The following is a 12,894-nucleotide window of genomic DNA, read 5'->3' on the forward strand; positions in this document are numbered from 1 at the left end:
AGTTCCGTATTGGAGTCATTTTAAATCGGCGGAACTATGCCCCTGGAGAAAACCCTACGGCTGTGACCAGTGTGGGAAAAAGTTCAGCAGTCGTAGTCATCTCATAAGTCACCAGAGAAGTCATACGGGAGAAAAACCCTACGGCTGTGACCAGTGTGGGAAAAAGTTCAGCATCAAAGGTAATCTCAAAAAGCACCAGATAATTCATACTGGAGAAAACCCCTGCTACGAATGCCACCATTGTGGGAAATCTTTCAACACGGAAGGTAATCTAAAAAATAACAGAAGTATTCATACCGGAGATAAGCCCTACGGCTGTGATCAGTGTGGGAAACGCTTCCGAGCCAACGGTGATCTGAAGATCCACCGGAGAATTCACACGGGAGAGAGGCCGTACCACTGTGAACAATGTGGAAAAGTTTCACCGTGAGTAAGAATCTCGAAGCTCACCGGAGAATTTACACGGGAGAAAGACCCTACGGCTGCCACCTGTGTGGGAAAATATTCAGCACGAGAGGTGCTCACTGGAGACGACATACTACCACTGTGACCAGTGCAGGAAAGGGTTCACCCTGAAAGGTCATCTCACGCTTCACAAGAGAAGTCATACGGGAGAGAAACCCTATCACTGTGACCAGTGCGGGAAAGCGTTCGCCCTCAACAGTCACCTCAAAGGTCACCGGAGAGACGGGAGAGAAGCCCTACAGTTGTGGCGCGTGTTGGAAATGGTTTAGCGTAAGCAACGCTCTCAAATGCCACCAGAGAACCCACACAGGGGAGAAACCCTACCGATGTGACCGCTGTGGGAAAGGCTTCAACAACAGCGGCCATCTCAAAACATCACCACTGAACCCACACGGCAGAGAAACCGTACTTCTATGACCACTGTGGGAAACGGTTCAAATAGAGCGGCGCTCTGAAACTTCACAGAAAAACACACAGGAGAAAATTCCACACCCCTCTGACTTGTGTGGGAAAGGGTTCACACATCAAAGTTTCTTAAATAGACATTTCAAGCAATTCACATAGGATTGGAGCCCTTTTTCTTTAAGTGTTGAATAGTTAAGAACTGTTTAGAGCGACATGATGATTTAAACCTTTTTGAAAATATACTTGTGGCTTTCTATGGGCGGCAGTGGCACAGGGGTAGATAACCATTAGAACACGGAGGGTTCCCGAAAGGTTCCTAGTTCAATCCCGGGCTCCCCCAGAGTTAGTGTGGAAGAGTCCTTGAGCAAGACTCCGAACCCCTAGTTGTGGTGTGTGAATGTGTGTGTGTGAATGGGTGAATGGAATGCACAATCTATATAAATGCACCATTTACCATGGACAATTGTTGCATAAGGTCACAGGGTTATATACCAAATATCTCCGGACGATTCTTTAGCTCTCTGAAGGACACCTCGCCGGCAGGACATGCCGATCCAAAGACTTAAAACCAAAGGATACACGCAATTAATATCTTGGAGCGTTATTATACCGCTATATTACTCTTTCTTTTTACCTTTTTGTAATATTCTTTTTATATTCTTGTCGAGACCATTTTTTGTGCCTTTCCCCCGAACACAAACAGAGGAAACGTGCTAAAGTTAACAATAAAAGTACACCTTGCTGATGGTATCAGCTTCTATTTGACTTATAAAGGACAACTTTTTTTACAAAGGTTCATATTTTAGATAGTCATTAGAAAAAAAGAAAAGATGGGTGTTATGCCTCATTCACACTACAGATATATAGTTGAACGTTTTGCTTGGTAATTCAATGTAATCTCAATGGAAACCAGCTTTAAAGATGCAGGAGATGCTCAGAACAAAGCTTTGAAAGCTTTAAAGCTGGTTTCCATTGAGATTACATTGAATTACCAAGCTAAACGTTCAACTATATATCTGTAGTGTGAATGAGGCATTAGTATGTTTTCATTTACTGCTTTCTATTATTTTAGTGATTTTAATGATTTTGATTTGCATGCATGCATGCAAGTGGCTAAATATGTATTTTTAGACACAATAAGACCATTCCCAAGATGCACCACAATCTTTCATGGGCAGATGTGACTTATGGGGGCTGATCTAAATAGTAACAAAGAAATTGCCTGCTTATTGTGTCTAAAAAAATACATTAGCCCCTTGTGCGCATGTCCCCACCCACTGGAATCAAAATACTAAAATTGCTAAAACAATAGAAAGCAGTAAATGAAAACATTTTAACGCTCATCTTTTCTTTTCTCTAATTACAATCCAAAATATGAAAGTTGTCCATTAATAAGACTTTAATGTCTGTTTCTTTACTCGCTCACTCCCTCTGAGAAGCATCATATCGCCTCCCTTCCTAGTTCCTTTAAGACTATGAAACTGCATCCCTCATCCCTCTTGTTTTAATTGTTTTATTTTATGCTTTCTGTTTTTACAAACGGTGTGGACTAGTGATTTCATAGGGGAAAAAATGATATTCAGTTAGGCTTTCGACACGGGACAGGATCAAACTGTTAATATCACACAGCACCAAACGGTTGCTGAGTGTCCTTTTACGCATGACGATCTCACCTGTAACGCATCATTTTCTTTACCCCTCATATTACGGGGGATAAACAAACAGATTACGTTCATTATTAATCCCGTGTGTGATTTTGCATTTGCTTGTAACCAAAGTTTATAATAAAAATATAAATTTCTTATAACTAAGCAATCGCTTGGACATTGCATTTTCTTGCCTCTATTCAATGTGTTTATTCCTCGACATTTAATTATCACTGTGTAGAACTCACTTTAGTGGTGTCAGTTGTTTGATATTTCATAATTCACAAAACAAAAACATGGATTTGGAGTGGACAACGATACGCCTATTAAGAGCGAGTTAAGAGCTACAATAAATGTTGTTTGTTTGGCTGGGGGATGTAAACAGACCTCCACCGTAACTTCCCATAACGCAGCATTTCCGCCACAACTTCCATCAAATCGCACAGCGCATGTCTGGCCCAGGGTGTGTTGCTATCGGCAACACACTATTGTTCTTGGTCCGATATTTCTCTGCCAGTAAAGTGAACCTGCGTTTTGTTAACATTTTGACTGATGAAAAAAATCTGCCTTTTTTTTTCTTCTAATCAAACAACAATTTTGAGTTTTATTTTCCAAGCTAAGTCAACCTAGTGTTTTGTACTTAAAAACGTACAAAAGAAAAAATCCCCAATGTTGTCTTAAGTAAAACAACATTGTGAAGAATAGTGAGAAGTACCAAAACATCAACAGCGTAGGCCTATGGTGCATTTCATTTTATTGTGTTTACAGTACTTGAAATGCACAGAAATAAAAAAAATTACAATATTATCTATATCCACATCATGTCAATTACTTATTAGGCTACTTGAATTTACATGTTTACTGAAGCAAAATTACAGTATTTACAATCACATTGTACATGGAATTCAGTGTTAAGGCAACCTCCAATGTCCAAATGAGTAGTTATTAGCCAGGATTAAAACTTATTTTGTACCTTCTGATTCACTCACACACATTTTATCAAAGTCACAGAAAGGCAAAATACATTATTACACAGAATCAGTTAAAATACAGGAGGTGAGACTCAACCTCATGTCACCAGGCTTTGCATGGTTTTCATTCCAAACTGGCCGTGTGGTTTAGTATTCTTTGATGACATGTATTAACATTTAGGCCTAGAATTATTTCATGCTTTAACTATTGAAAATAGCAGATATTTTGATTGTTATTTCTTTCTTTCGTTCGTTCTTTCTTTCTTTCTTTCTTTCTTTGAATACATCTTTTTAAAAGCGAACATTTGTAACTCAACTATTTGCTTCTGGGTGGTTCCAGGAACAACATATTTTGAGATGGGGGTCCGCGGCCAAATGCATGTAATTTTGGGGGTCTTGTATATCTGCTATATATATATTATATATATATATATATATATATATATATATATATATATATAAAGCATACAAAATTGTTAAAATGGTTAAAATCTAGAGTTACACAGTTTTGTGCTTAGGCCTAAATGTCGTTATGCTAGGTTGATTCATTGAATACATAGGACAACAATGGCCAGGACTTCTTTTAACTCTTTGTGTTATACTTTTAGCCTTAATGTCTTGACTGCACCATGCCAGGTGCTGTTGATATTTCTGACTAATAAAGTATTGAATCAATCAATCAATCAAAATGGTAGTGAGATCCGGTTGGTGTCGCATTGATTTAGTTCCCGGACATAATAGAATCAATTAGTTGTGTGCGTTCGTTTGTGCGTGTGAGTGCATGTGTGCAGTAGACTCCGCCCCTGGAGGTGTGGTGCTGTGGGGTCAGGACTACAGTTGGGCGCCCGGTGTTGGGTCAGGACTACAGTCGGGCTCCCGGTGCGGTCACAAGAGACTGTGGAGGGATTCTAGCAGCTGTGGAGACAGAGCAAAGAGACACAGGCTGTCACTGCAGTGGAGGGTACAGTAAAGAGCAGTGTAGTTTGTACAGCAGTTGTTTCTACAGCAGAAAAGAACACTTGTTTCTACAGCAAAAAGGCAGTTGTTTCTACAGCAAAAAAAGCAGCTGTTTCTACAGCAAAAAAGCAGTTGTTTCTACAGCAAAAAAAGCAGTTGTTTCTACAGCAAAAAAGCAGTTGTTTCTACAGCAAAACAGCAGTTGTTTCTACAGCAAAAAGGCAGTTGTTTCTACAGCAAAAAGGCAGTTGTTTCTACAGCAAAAAGGCAGTTGTTTCTACAGCAAAACAGCAGTTGTTTCTACAGCAAAAAGGCAGCTGTTTCTACAGCAAAAAGGCAGTTGTTTCTACAGCAAAAAGGCAGTTGTTTCTACAGCAAAAAGGCAGTTGTTTCTAGAGCAAAAAGGCAGTAGTTTCTACAGCAACAAGGCAGTCGTTACAGCAAAAAAGCAGTTGTTTGTACAGTAAAAGCAGTGTAGTTTGTACAGTAAAATCTGTTATTTAAAACAGTTGTGTTAATTTTTACGGCAAATTTTGATTTAGTCTCAGCCTTTTGAGTAACACACCATTTAGTCTTAGAATTAGTCTTTAGTCTTCTGAAATTGTTTAGTCTTAGTCTTACTGTAGCCGACTAAATCTTGAAATGTTAGTCTTTTAGTCTTGAACACAGGTTGTGCGTACAGTTAAAGCAGTGGAGTGTACATGGATAAAGTGAGCCTGGTTGATGTGAAAAACGCTCCGTACCCAGTATGTCTGCTATCCTTCTGATGGCTGCGGTGTCAGCTCTGTATTCATTCTGTTCTGCACTGTAAGAACAAGACAATATGAGACACATGAACACTGCACTGAGATCCAACCACCACAGATGAGCTCTAAGAGGCTGTTTGTTTCTTTTTTCTTTGTCTTTTATTTTTCCATGTGGAGTGTTGGAGAAAGAGAGTCCCGCACACAGTCTTCACTCACAATAAATGTGGAGTGTGAAATCCCTTCTCTCCTCCAAAACCGGTCTAAAAAGAGCACCTACAGGTGCAGACTGCAACTCGGAAATGGCCTGTGTAAAAAATGTGTCTTGCCAATGTATTTATCTAATTGAGTTACTTTTACTTTATTGAATGTATTTTCATGTATAAGCTGCAAGCTTCAATTCCCTGCATGGCACACAAGCAAATGTGTTTCCGATGCGTTTCGAAATTATGTAACCTCTGCTCAGTATTATTATTGAAAAACGAAAACGGATCAAAATAAATATGCATGACACGTGTCATATAAAAGTTTCTCAAACTTTTAGTATGAGAAACAAGGAGCTTGACTTTAACTCATACTCTGCGATCCCCGTCAATCCCGGAGATTTCCCAATGTACCGCGCTGCTATGCCCGTCGATCCCGGAAATTTAATTAGCTTTAATCATTATGAAACAATTAAAAGTATGACCGCGGATTATGGCCGTATCGGAGACTTTAGGCCCGCCTCCTAACTGTATTATCCGGCCCTATTTCTGTTTTAGACCGGATCTAGGTTTCCGTATCCTGTCTATGGACCAATCGTAGCCGTTTTTTTTTTATTTGTTAGCTGTTTAATTCCACTACCCGCCTGGCATATGATCTGCGCCATAGCGTCTGCTATGTGCGCGAACGTGTCCACGTGTTACCATAGCGCACAGCTGGCTGTATCGAATGTTTTTTCATGTAAACACTGGCGGACAAGCAGGGATACAGCCTCGCAACGGATATGTCTATTTCAATGGGGTTTTTTTTATTCGAAAGCTGTCACCGAGTCTACACGTAGATGAGTCACGCACAGATTGTGCACGATGCGTGCATGTGCCCACGTTAAAAGGTAAGGACAATTTGGCAGCTGCTTACTACAGCTATGTTTAAAATGGCAGCAAAATTGTTAATAGAAGATGCCAAACTATCAGGCAGTTTGACTAAAGGGAATGATCGCTGAGACCCATACAGCACCGACACCATATATACAGTAGGAGGCTCAGGCTAGGATCACTAATTATTATTCAATTGGAGGACGGTCGTCTGATCATGGGATCGGCCATAAACTGGCAGCCGGTTTAACGTTGAAATGCTAAATATGAAATCATTGCAATAAAAAGTAAAAAAAAGACTAAAATGACAAAAATATAAAAGTAATCCTAATTTGAACAAATTTGTCTTGCTTTTCAGTACATCACACAACAGTTTATTTTTAATTTAGTTAGAATAGTAATAATAACAACCCACTGCACCTTTGAAAGAAAACAGTTATACAAGTATGATGTGTATACCGTAAATCACCAATTAGTAGCCCGGGCGTTTATTTCGCAAAATGGGGTCGGACCCCGGGCGCTTAAAAGGGACCAGGCGGCTATTGGTAACAGGCTTTTATTTATTTTGGCACTGGCCAGTACTGGGCCATTATTTGGTTAATTTTTCTTTCTCAAACTATATAATAGGGGTAATAATCAAAATGTTATAATAAATGTTATAATTATAATTATTATTATTATTTTAATTGTTATGAACACCCAGAAAATAGCACATTGCGATCTATTAGACCAAACCTCATTTAAAAAATATCTAGAGTGTATGAAAGCCTTTTAAAACATATATACTATTATTTATACTAAGGGAATCTTTCTCCAAAATAATCAATTACCGCATGCCGCATCTAGGTCTGTAGTCAACGAGTTAACGACCCAATTAGCGCAGAAGTCCTGCAGCTGGTGCTGGACTGGACTCGCTGGGCTGAACACTGAACAGCTCCACTATCCTGACATTAAAATATGATGGTATTGCATTATGATTAAGCCTTCTGCATTCCCCTTGAACCTCAAAATAATGGATTACTTCTTCAAAATGCGGACTGGATAAAAAGAGGCAGCAACAGTAAGTAATGAGTTATTCTTTATTGTCTTTATTGGCCAGTCTTTCTCCATCACAACGTTTTGCCATTAAAGTAGGCCTACTCACGCAAACTTTGCATTGTAGCAACGTTTTAGACAGTAATGAATGATGGTCAGTGCGCAGAGAGCAGCAGACTCCTTTTTTCCTCTCTCTTTTTTTGGTGTCCTTTGGCAATCTGTTCCCCCGAGTGCGTCCTGCGCGTCATGGTAGCGCAGCAGCACTGGGCTGGGCACCATACATTTGGCTTAGAGTTAGAAGTGTCTGTCCACAGGGCTGTGAGCTTGTAGATTTGCTGTTTTCAGCGCACTACCGTCATGCAACATATGACCCGTAGCAACGCACAGCGAGTGCGGTGCGTTGCGACGTGCTGTCACAGCACTGCTGTGAGCTTGTAGATTTGCTGTTTTCAGCGCACCACTGCCATGCAACATAAATGACCAGTTAAGTTAAATAAATAGCAAATAATACCAAACAACCAAACAAATAATAGCCCGGGCTCTTACATAAAACCTAATGGGGATAATATTAATTGCAAATAACGGCCCAGGCGCTTATACAAACCTTGCGCTTATTTGAAACAGGCGTTTATTGCGCAAAATGGGGTCAGACCCCCGGCGAATATATGGAACCGGGCGGCAGTTTGCCACCGGGCGATTAATTGGTGATTTACGGTAAATCTTAAGATAATAATTTCACTATACTTACACCCTTAACTTTGTTACAGCTCCCAGTCTTAGCAGAGCAGACAAGGCATTCTTCTGTGTATCGGACGAAAGGGCTTCATAGGTGTGTAGCTCCCCTGTGTGGTGAAAAGGTGGAACAGCAGGGATGACACACATGAATGTGGTATTGTTTATTCATGTTTGGTGTCTTATAATCCCCTAAGGGATGGGTATTTTGACAACACACGAAAATAAGACTGTGTCCTCCCACAATTTGCAAACGCTTCCGTCATACAGTCTGAAGCAACGCAAGTCTGATCATGAGTACTCAATAAAGCGGAAGTGAAGCCTCCTCTCCACTTCTGTTTCATTTTTACGGCCACGCACATTTATCTTGATATACATCGAAATCATCTAAGCCAGGGATGTCAAACATACGGCCCGCACCCCATGCTTGTAGAGCATACATTTCTGAGCATTTGGGGAAAAAAAGTCTCTAGCCCATTCCTGTTAAGAGTTATGATTTCTTAAAGAATTAACCAACTAATGCTCACTGCAGTCTTTCTCTCCCCTCACTCAGCCACCATGCAGCTGGCGGGCAATTGAGTTGATTGATTGGAATGCATTTTGCATCATCAGTGATGCTTTTGCATCATCAGTGATGCTTTTTGCATCATATGATGCAAAACGCATCACTAGTACATGCTGAAATACTAAAATATCTAAAAAAAACACAAAACATAATCGTGTCCCAAACAAGTGTTGATCGTGTCCCAAACAACAATAAAATAAGATCGGGTTGTCCCAGAGGTGAAGTGGCCCTTTAAACAAATAGCATTTCTCGTACCAAATTTCTTGTAGGCTGCAACTGTAATACCAATAATAAAAGTCGCTATTTTACTTAATAATGAACACAAGAGCATGTTTTACCTGAGAGGATGAGGCTGGTGGCCAGGCTTCGTACAGCAGAGACAAACTGCTTGTCAGAGAACACTCTGTGTCGCTCCTCACTCAGGTGACTGAACACCACCTGAACACAGCACAACACAATGTGACTGAACACAGCACAATACAATCGCTGCATGCGGTGACATGGACAATATTTATTCATTCACAACGAAGTGAACTCATTCCAAACAGAGATTCATACCCAACTGTTTACATGGAACCTACCTAAGTCTATTCAAATGCAAACGGTAGCCTATATACCACCCCTCCAGACCCCAATGTTCTGAATGGAATGGAATATTCTATTCCATACTGAGGTGTTTACATGAGAATTTTTATCCTGAATGAGCGGTCATTCTGAATACAAGTGTAATATACCTGCCCATGTAAACCAGCCAATGAATGTGACCGAACCAGTGTTGATTTTGCAGTCCTTGGAATAAAGTTCTGTTCAGTTTCAGTCGTATTTTAGTCATCTGAAATGTTTGACTTTTAGTCTACTTTTACTTTAGTGGACTAAATCTTCTAATCTAGTTGATTTAGTTGACTGAAAAGCATTTTTGGCAGGCTGTGATGTCGTTGTAATGACTGATTCCGAAAATAGCCTATCGTCAAGCTCACAACGCATCGCCGCGTGATGCATTGTGATCTTGGCTATTTTCGGAGTGTTAGTGATCTCAAGACGCAGTCCCATAACATTTTTGTCTATTTTTGTTGTTGACGAAATTGTCGGTATATATATTGTCGTGGTTTTAGTCATCATAGCTTAGTTTCAATGTAGTTTTTATTTCATTATTGTCAGTGAATAAAGGTAGTCGACGGACATTTCTTGCAATAGTTTGTCTGCAAAATTACCGCTGGACTGAATGAACGCAACCAGAATACAGCAAACGCACAGTGCTACGTCATCAACGTCCACAACAGAAATGAATTACTGACGTTACTGAATATTATTTATACAGTATAACGCAGATTAGTAGTGAGTAGTGACTAGAGTGTTCAGACCCAGCTGTAGGCTCAGTCAAATACACATTAATGTGAGAGTGTGGTCTTGACTACCATCGATAGATACAGTAGGGATGTCAACTAACTTGGTAAGAGTCTATGAAGGGTAGGGTTGTCAACTAACTTGGTAAGAGTCTATGAAGGGTAGGGTTGTCAACTAACTTGGTAAGCCTCTATGAAGGGTAGGGTTGTCAACTAACTTGATAAGCGTCTATGAAGGGTAGGGTTGTCAACTAACTTGGTAAGCCTCTGTGAAGGGTAGAGTTGTCAACTAACTTGGTAAGCGTCTATGAAGGGTAGGGTTTTAACTAACTTGATAAGGGAGTGTTCGTCTAATACTTAAGGTTGGTATAGTCCATAGCGGGGGGGGGTTCTCAAATAATAATTTGATTGTCAGGGGGGACCATGACTTTTTTATTTTGGCTGGAGGGGGGTCCATGCAACTTTCATTTGTTGAATTTTGTATTAAAAAATGTTTTCTTTTGTTATTTTTCATACGTGTTTCCTCCCCTATATTTATCAAGTTCCCCCTGATTGACTTGGTATATTCCGCTTCTGTAAATCTCACCACAAGAAACGCATTCATTCATTGGGCGCAGTCGGCGACTCTGCGCTGACGGCGCAGTGCTCCGCTGGGGAGGAGGAAAATGGCCAAAGTTGAGAGAAGATCAGCGATCAGAAAAGAGAGTTTAATGCATTTAAATGTAAGAGTTTCCTTTAATAGAGCGACTGTCAGGAAATGACACAAACGAGAAATTTGAGTTTGTGTTGCATTCTACAAAAGTGATTGTGAAGCGAACAGACAGAACCAACACAGGGCTTTACACACCGAGTGCTGCATTATAGTCTATCCTATAGGCTACCTATATTAATTAGGCCTACTTTAAACCATACAGCTTTTGGTAGGCTGTATAATGACTTGAATAATATGAATGCCCTATTAATTTCGTATCGGCATTGCCAGGGTGGCAGTGCGCTGTGCGCACTATCAGTTTGTTCATTTTGGGAGCGCACTGCATGGCGCACTGGCAGTTCAGCCAACGTTTAAATCTTTAGATGTAATAGGGACACAATAGTCATTGGTCATGGAAGTGAGGCTTTTCAAGGAATGAGGTGACGTTTTATTTGTTTTAATCGCTTCATAATTGACCGAGCCATGATGAATTTAAACCAGAACAAAACGTAATCCTGTAAGGTGACATTCCCAATCCCCCCAAAAACCGTGGTTTCGATAGCTACAGTTTACCCTCTATCGCGCATATAGTGTAGGCCTATATGTGAGGAGTTGCTCAGTCAGATAAAAGGAATCCTTCTATATACCAGTAGGCTTATAGGCATAATATAATATGGGTCTTTGTGGGTCTCGTCTGTCTCACTCGCTTTCTCTCTCCATCTCTCTCGCTCTGTGCCAAAACATGTCCAAATGGAGACGCTTCATGCGCGGAGCGCAGACACACAGATAGAGAGAGAGAGAGAGAGAGAGAGAGAGAGAGAGAGAGAGAGACTGAGCGAGAGAGACTGAGCGAGAGAGAGAGAGAGAGAGAGAGAGAGAGAGAGAGAGAGAGAGAGAGAGAGACGTATCTTGCTAAAGTAGTTGCTGTTTGGTTTATTGCAAGATTTTGCGAGTCTGCTGGCCGCCGCTCGTTTTATTTTTTGATCGCCCGTTTCCGAGGTAAATAGGGCTAGGCTACCGCCTGGTTACATTGTGGTTGAACTTGAAGAATTAAGAAACACAGGGAGATGGAGGATGCATTATTAAGCAGCTTGGATACATACATGTCCCGTGGACAGACGTGGACTATTAAGCGATTCCTTGTTGCAGTTGACAAAGTGGAGCAAACGTATCCTATATGCAAGAATGTTGCAACTTCTTCCCTCCCATAATTCGCACTGACTACCGAATTATGTATGAGAATGTGACCCTTTCTGTATTAGTTGAGTACAAAGAGACCCACATTTAATCCCAAAAGCGTTCTTGTGGTCCTTTTAGTTGATCTTGTATCAATGAACTGTACTGTTCTGTACCCTCAATCAATCAATCAATTGTCAAATAGGGTGCTATATATATTAATAGGTCAGCATTCATTTTATTGTCTCCTAGTACTGTGTGTGTGTGTGTGTGTGTGTGTGTGTGTGTGTGTGTGTGTGTGTGTGTGTGTGTGTATGTATATATATATATATATATATATATATATATATATATATATATATATATATATATATATATAGTTTATTGGGGAGGGGGGGCCATGCATTTTCCTCAAGTCATGCAGGGGGGGTCCCCAAAAAAAATCTGAAGGGTGGGGGGGGGGGCAATGAAATTTTTTTAAAAGATAAAATCTGTCAACCAGCCCCCTCTAGTGGATTTTAAACGTACACTCCCTAAGCGTCTATGAAGGGTAGGGTTGTCAGCTAACTGAACTAACTTGGTAAGTGTCTATGAAGGGTAAGGTCGTCAACTAACTTGGTAAGCGTCTATGAAGGGTAGGGTTGTCAACTAACTTGGTAAGCGTCTATGAAGGGTAGGGTTGTCAACTAACTTGGTAAGCGTCTATGAAGGGTAGGGTCGTCAACTAACTTGGTAAGCGTCTATGAAGGGTGGGCTTGTCAACTAACTTGGTAAGCGTCTATGAAGGGTAGGGTCGTCAACTAACTTGGTAAGCGTCTATGAAGGGCTGCAGTAATCCACGCAGGAAGGAAGTGGTTTGTAGCCCCGCCTCCGCCTGCATCACTTCCTGCTGGCTGCAGTGGACCGCCCCACACTTCCTCAGATGGGAGCACGCTTCCTGGAAGTCCTGGCGGGAGCACATCGACAACAATGGAACGTTACAGATTTGTAGTCCTAACTGAATCACATCGACAACGATAGCAGTGGAACGTTATAGAGTGTAGTGGTGGGCAATCCCGTTCAGTGAACGAATCATTTCGTTCACGTTCA

At 40.8% G+C, this 12,894-nt stretch overlaps 1 protein-coding gene across 1 annotated transcript in view; it reads right to left on the reverse strand.

The window, feature by feature from the left end:
- Positions 1 to 3,263: 3,263 nt before the first annotated feature.
- gnpat2 (glyceronephosphate O-acyltransferase 2) overlaps positions 3,264 to 12,894 on the reverse strand; it is a 33,886-nt gene continuing 24,255 nt past the window's right edge. The window contains exons 12-16 of the mRNA XM_080745147.1: positions 12,611 to 12,751; positions 8,934 to 9,033; positions 8,047 to 8,140; positions 5,188 to 5,249; positions 3,264 to 4,402 (exon numbers count right to left, since the gene is read on the reverse strand). Coding sequence (XP_080601273.1) covers positions 4,350 to 4,402; positions 5,188 to 5,249; positions 8,047 to 8,140; positions 8,934 to 9,033; positions 12,611 to 12,751 — 450 coding nt within the window. The 3' untranslated portion in view covers positions 3,264 to 4,349. The remainder of the gene's footprint in view (positions 4,403 to 5,187; positions 5,250 to 8,046; positions 8,141 to 8,933; positions 9,034 to 12,610; positions 12,752 to 12,894) is intronic.

This window comes from Nannobrachium achirus, assembly GCF_963921795.1.
Source record: "Nannobrachium achirus genome assembly, chromosome: 16".
Classification (NCBI taxonomy): Eukaryota; Metazoa; Chordata; class Actinopteri; order Myctophiformes; family Myctophidae; genus Nannobrachium; species Nannobrachium achirus.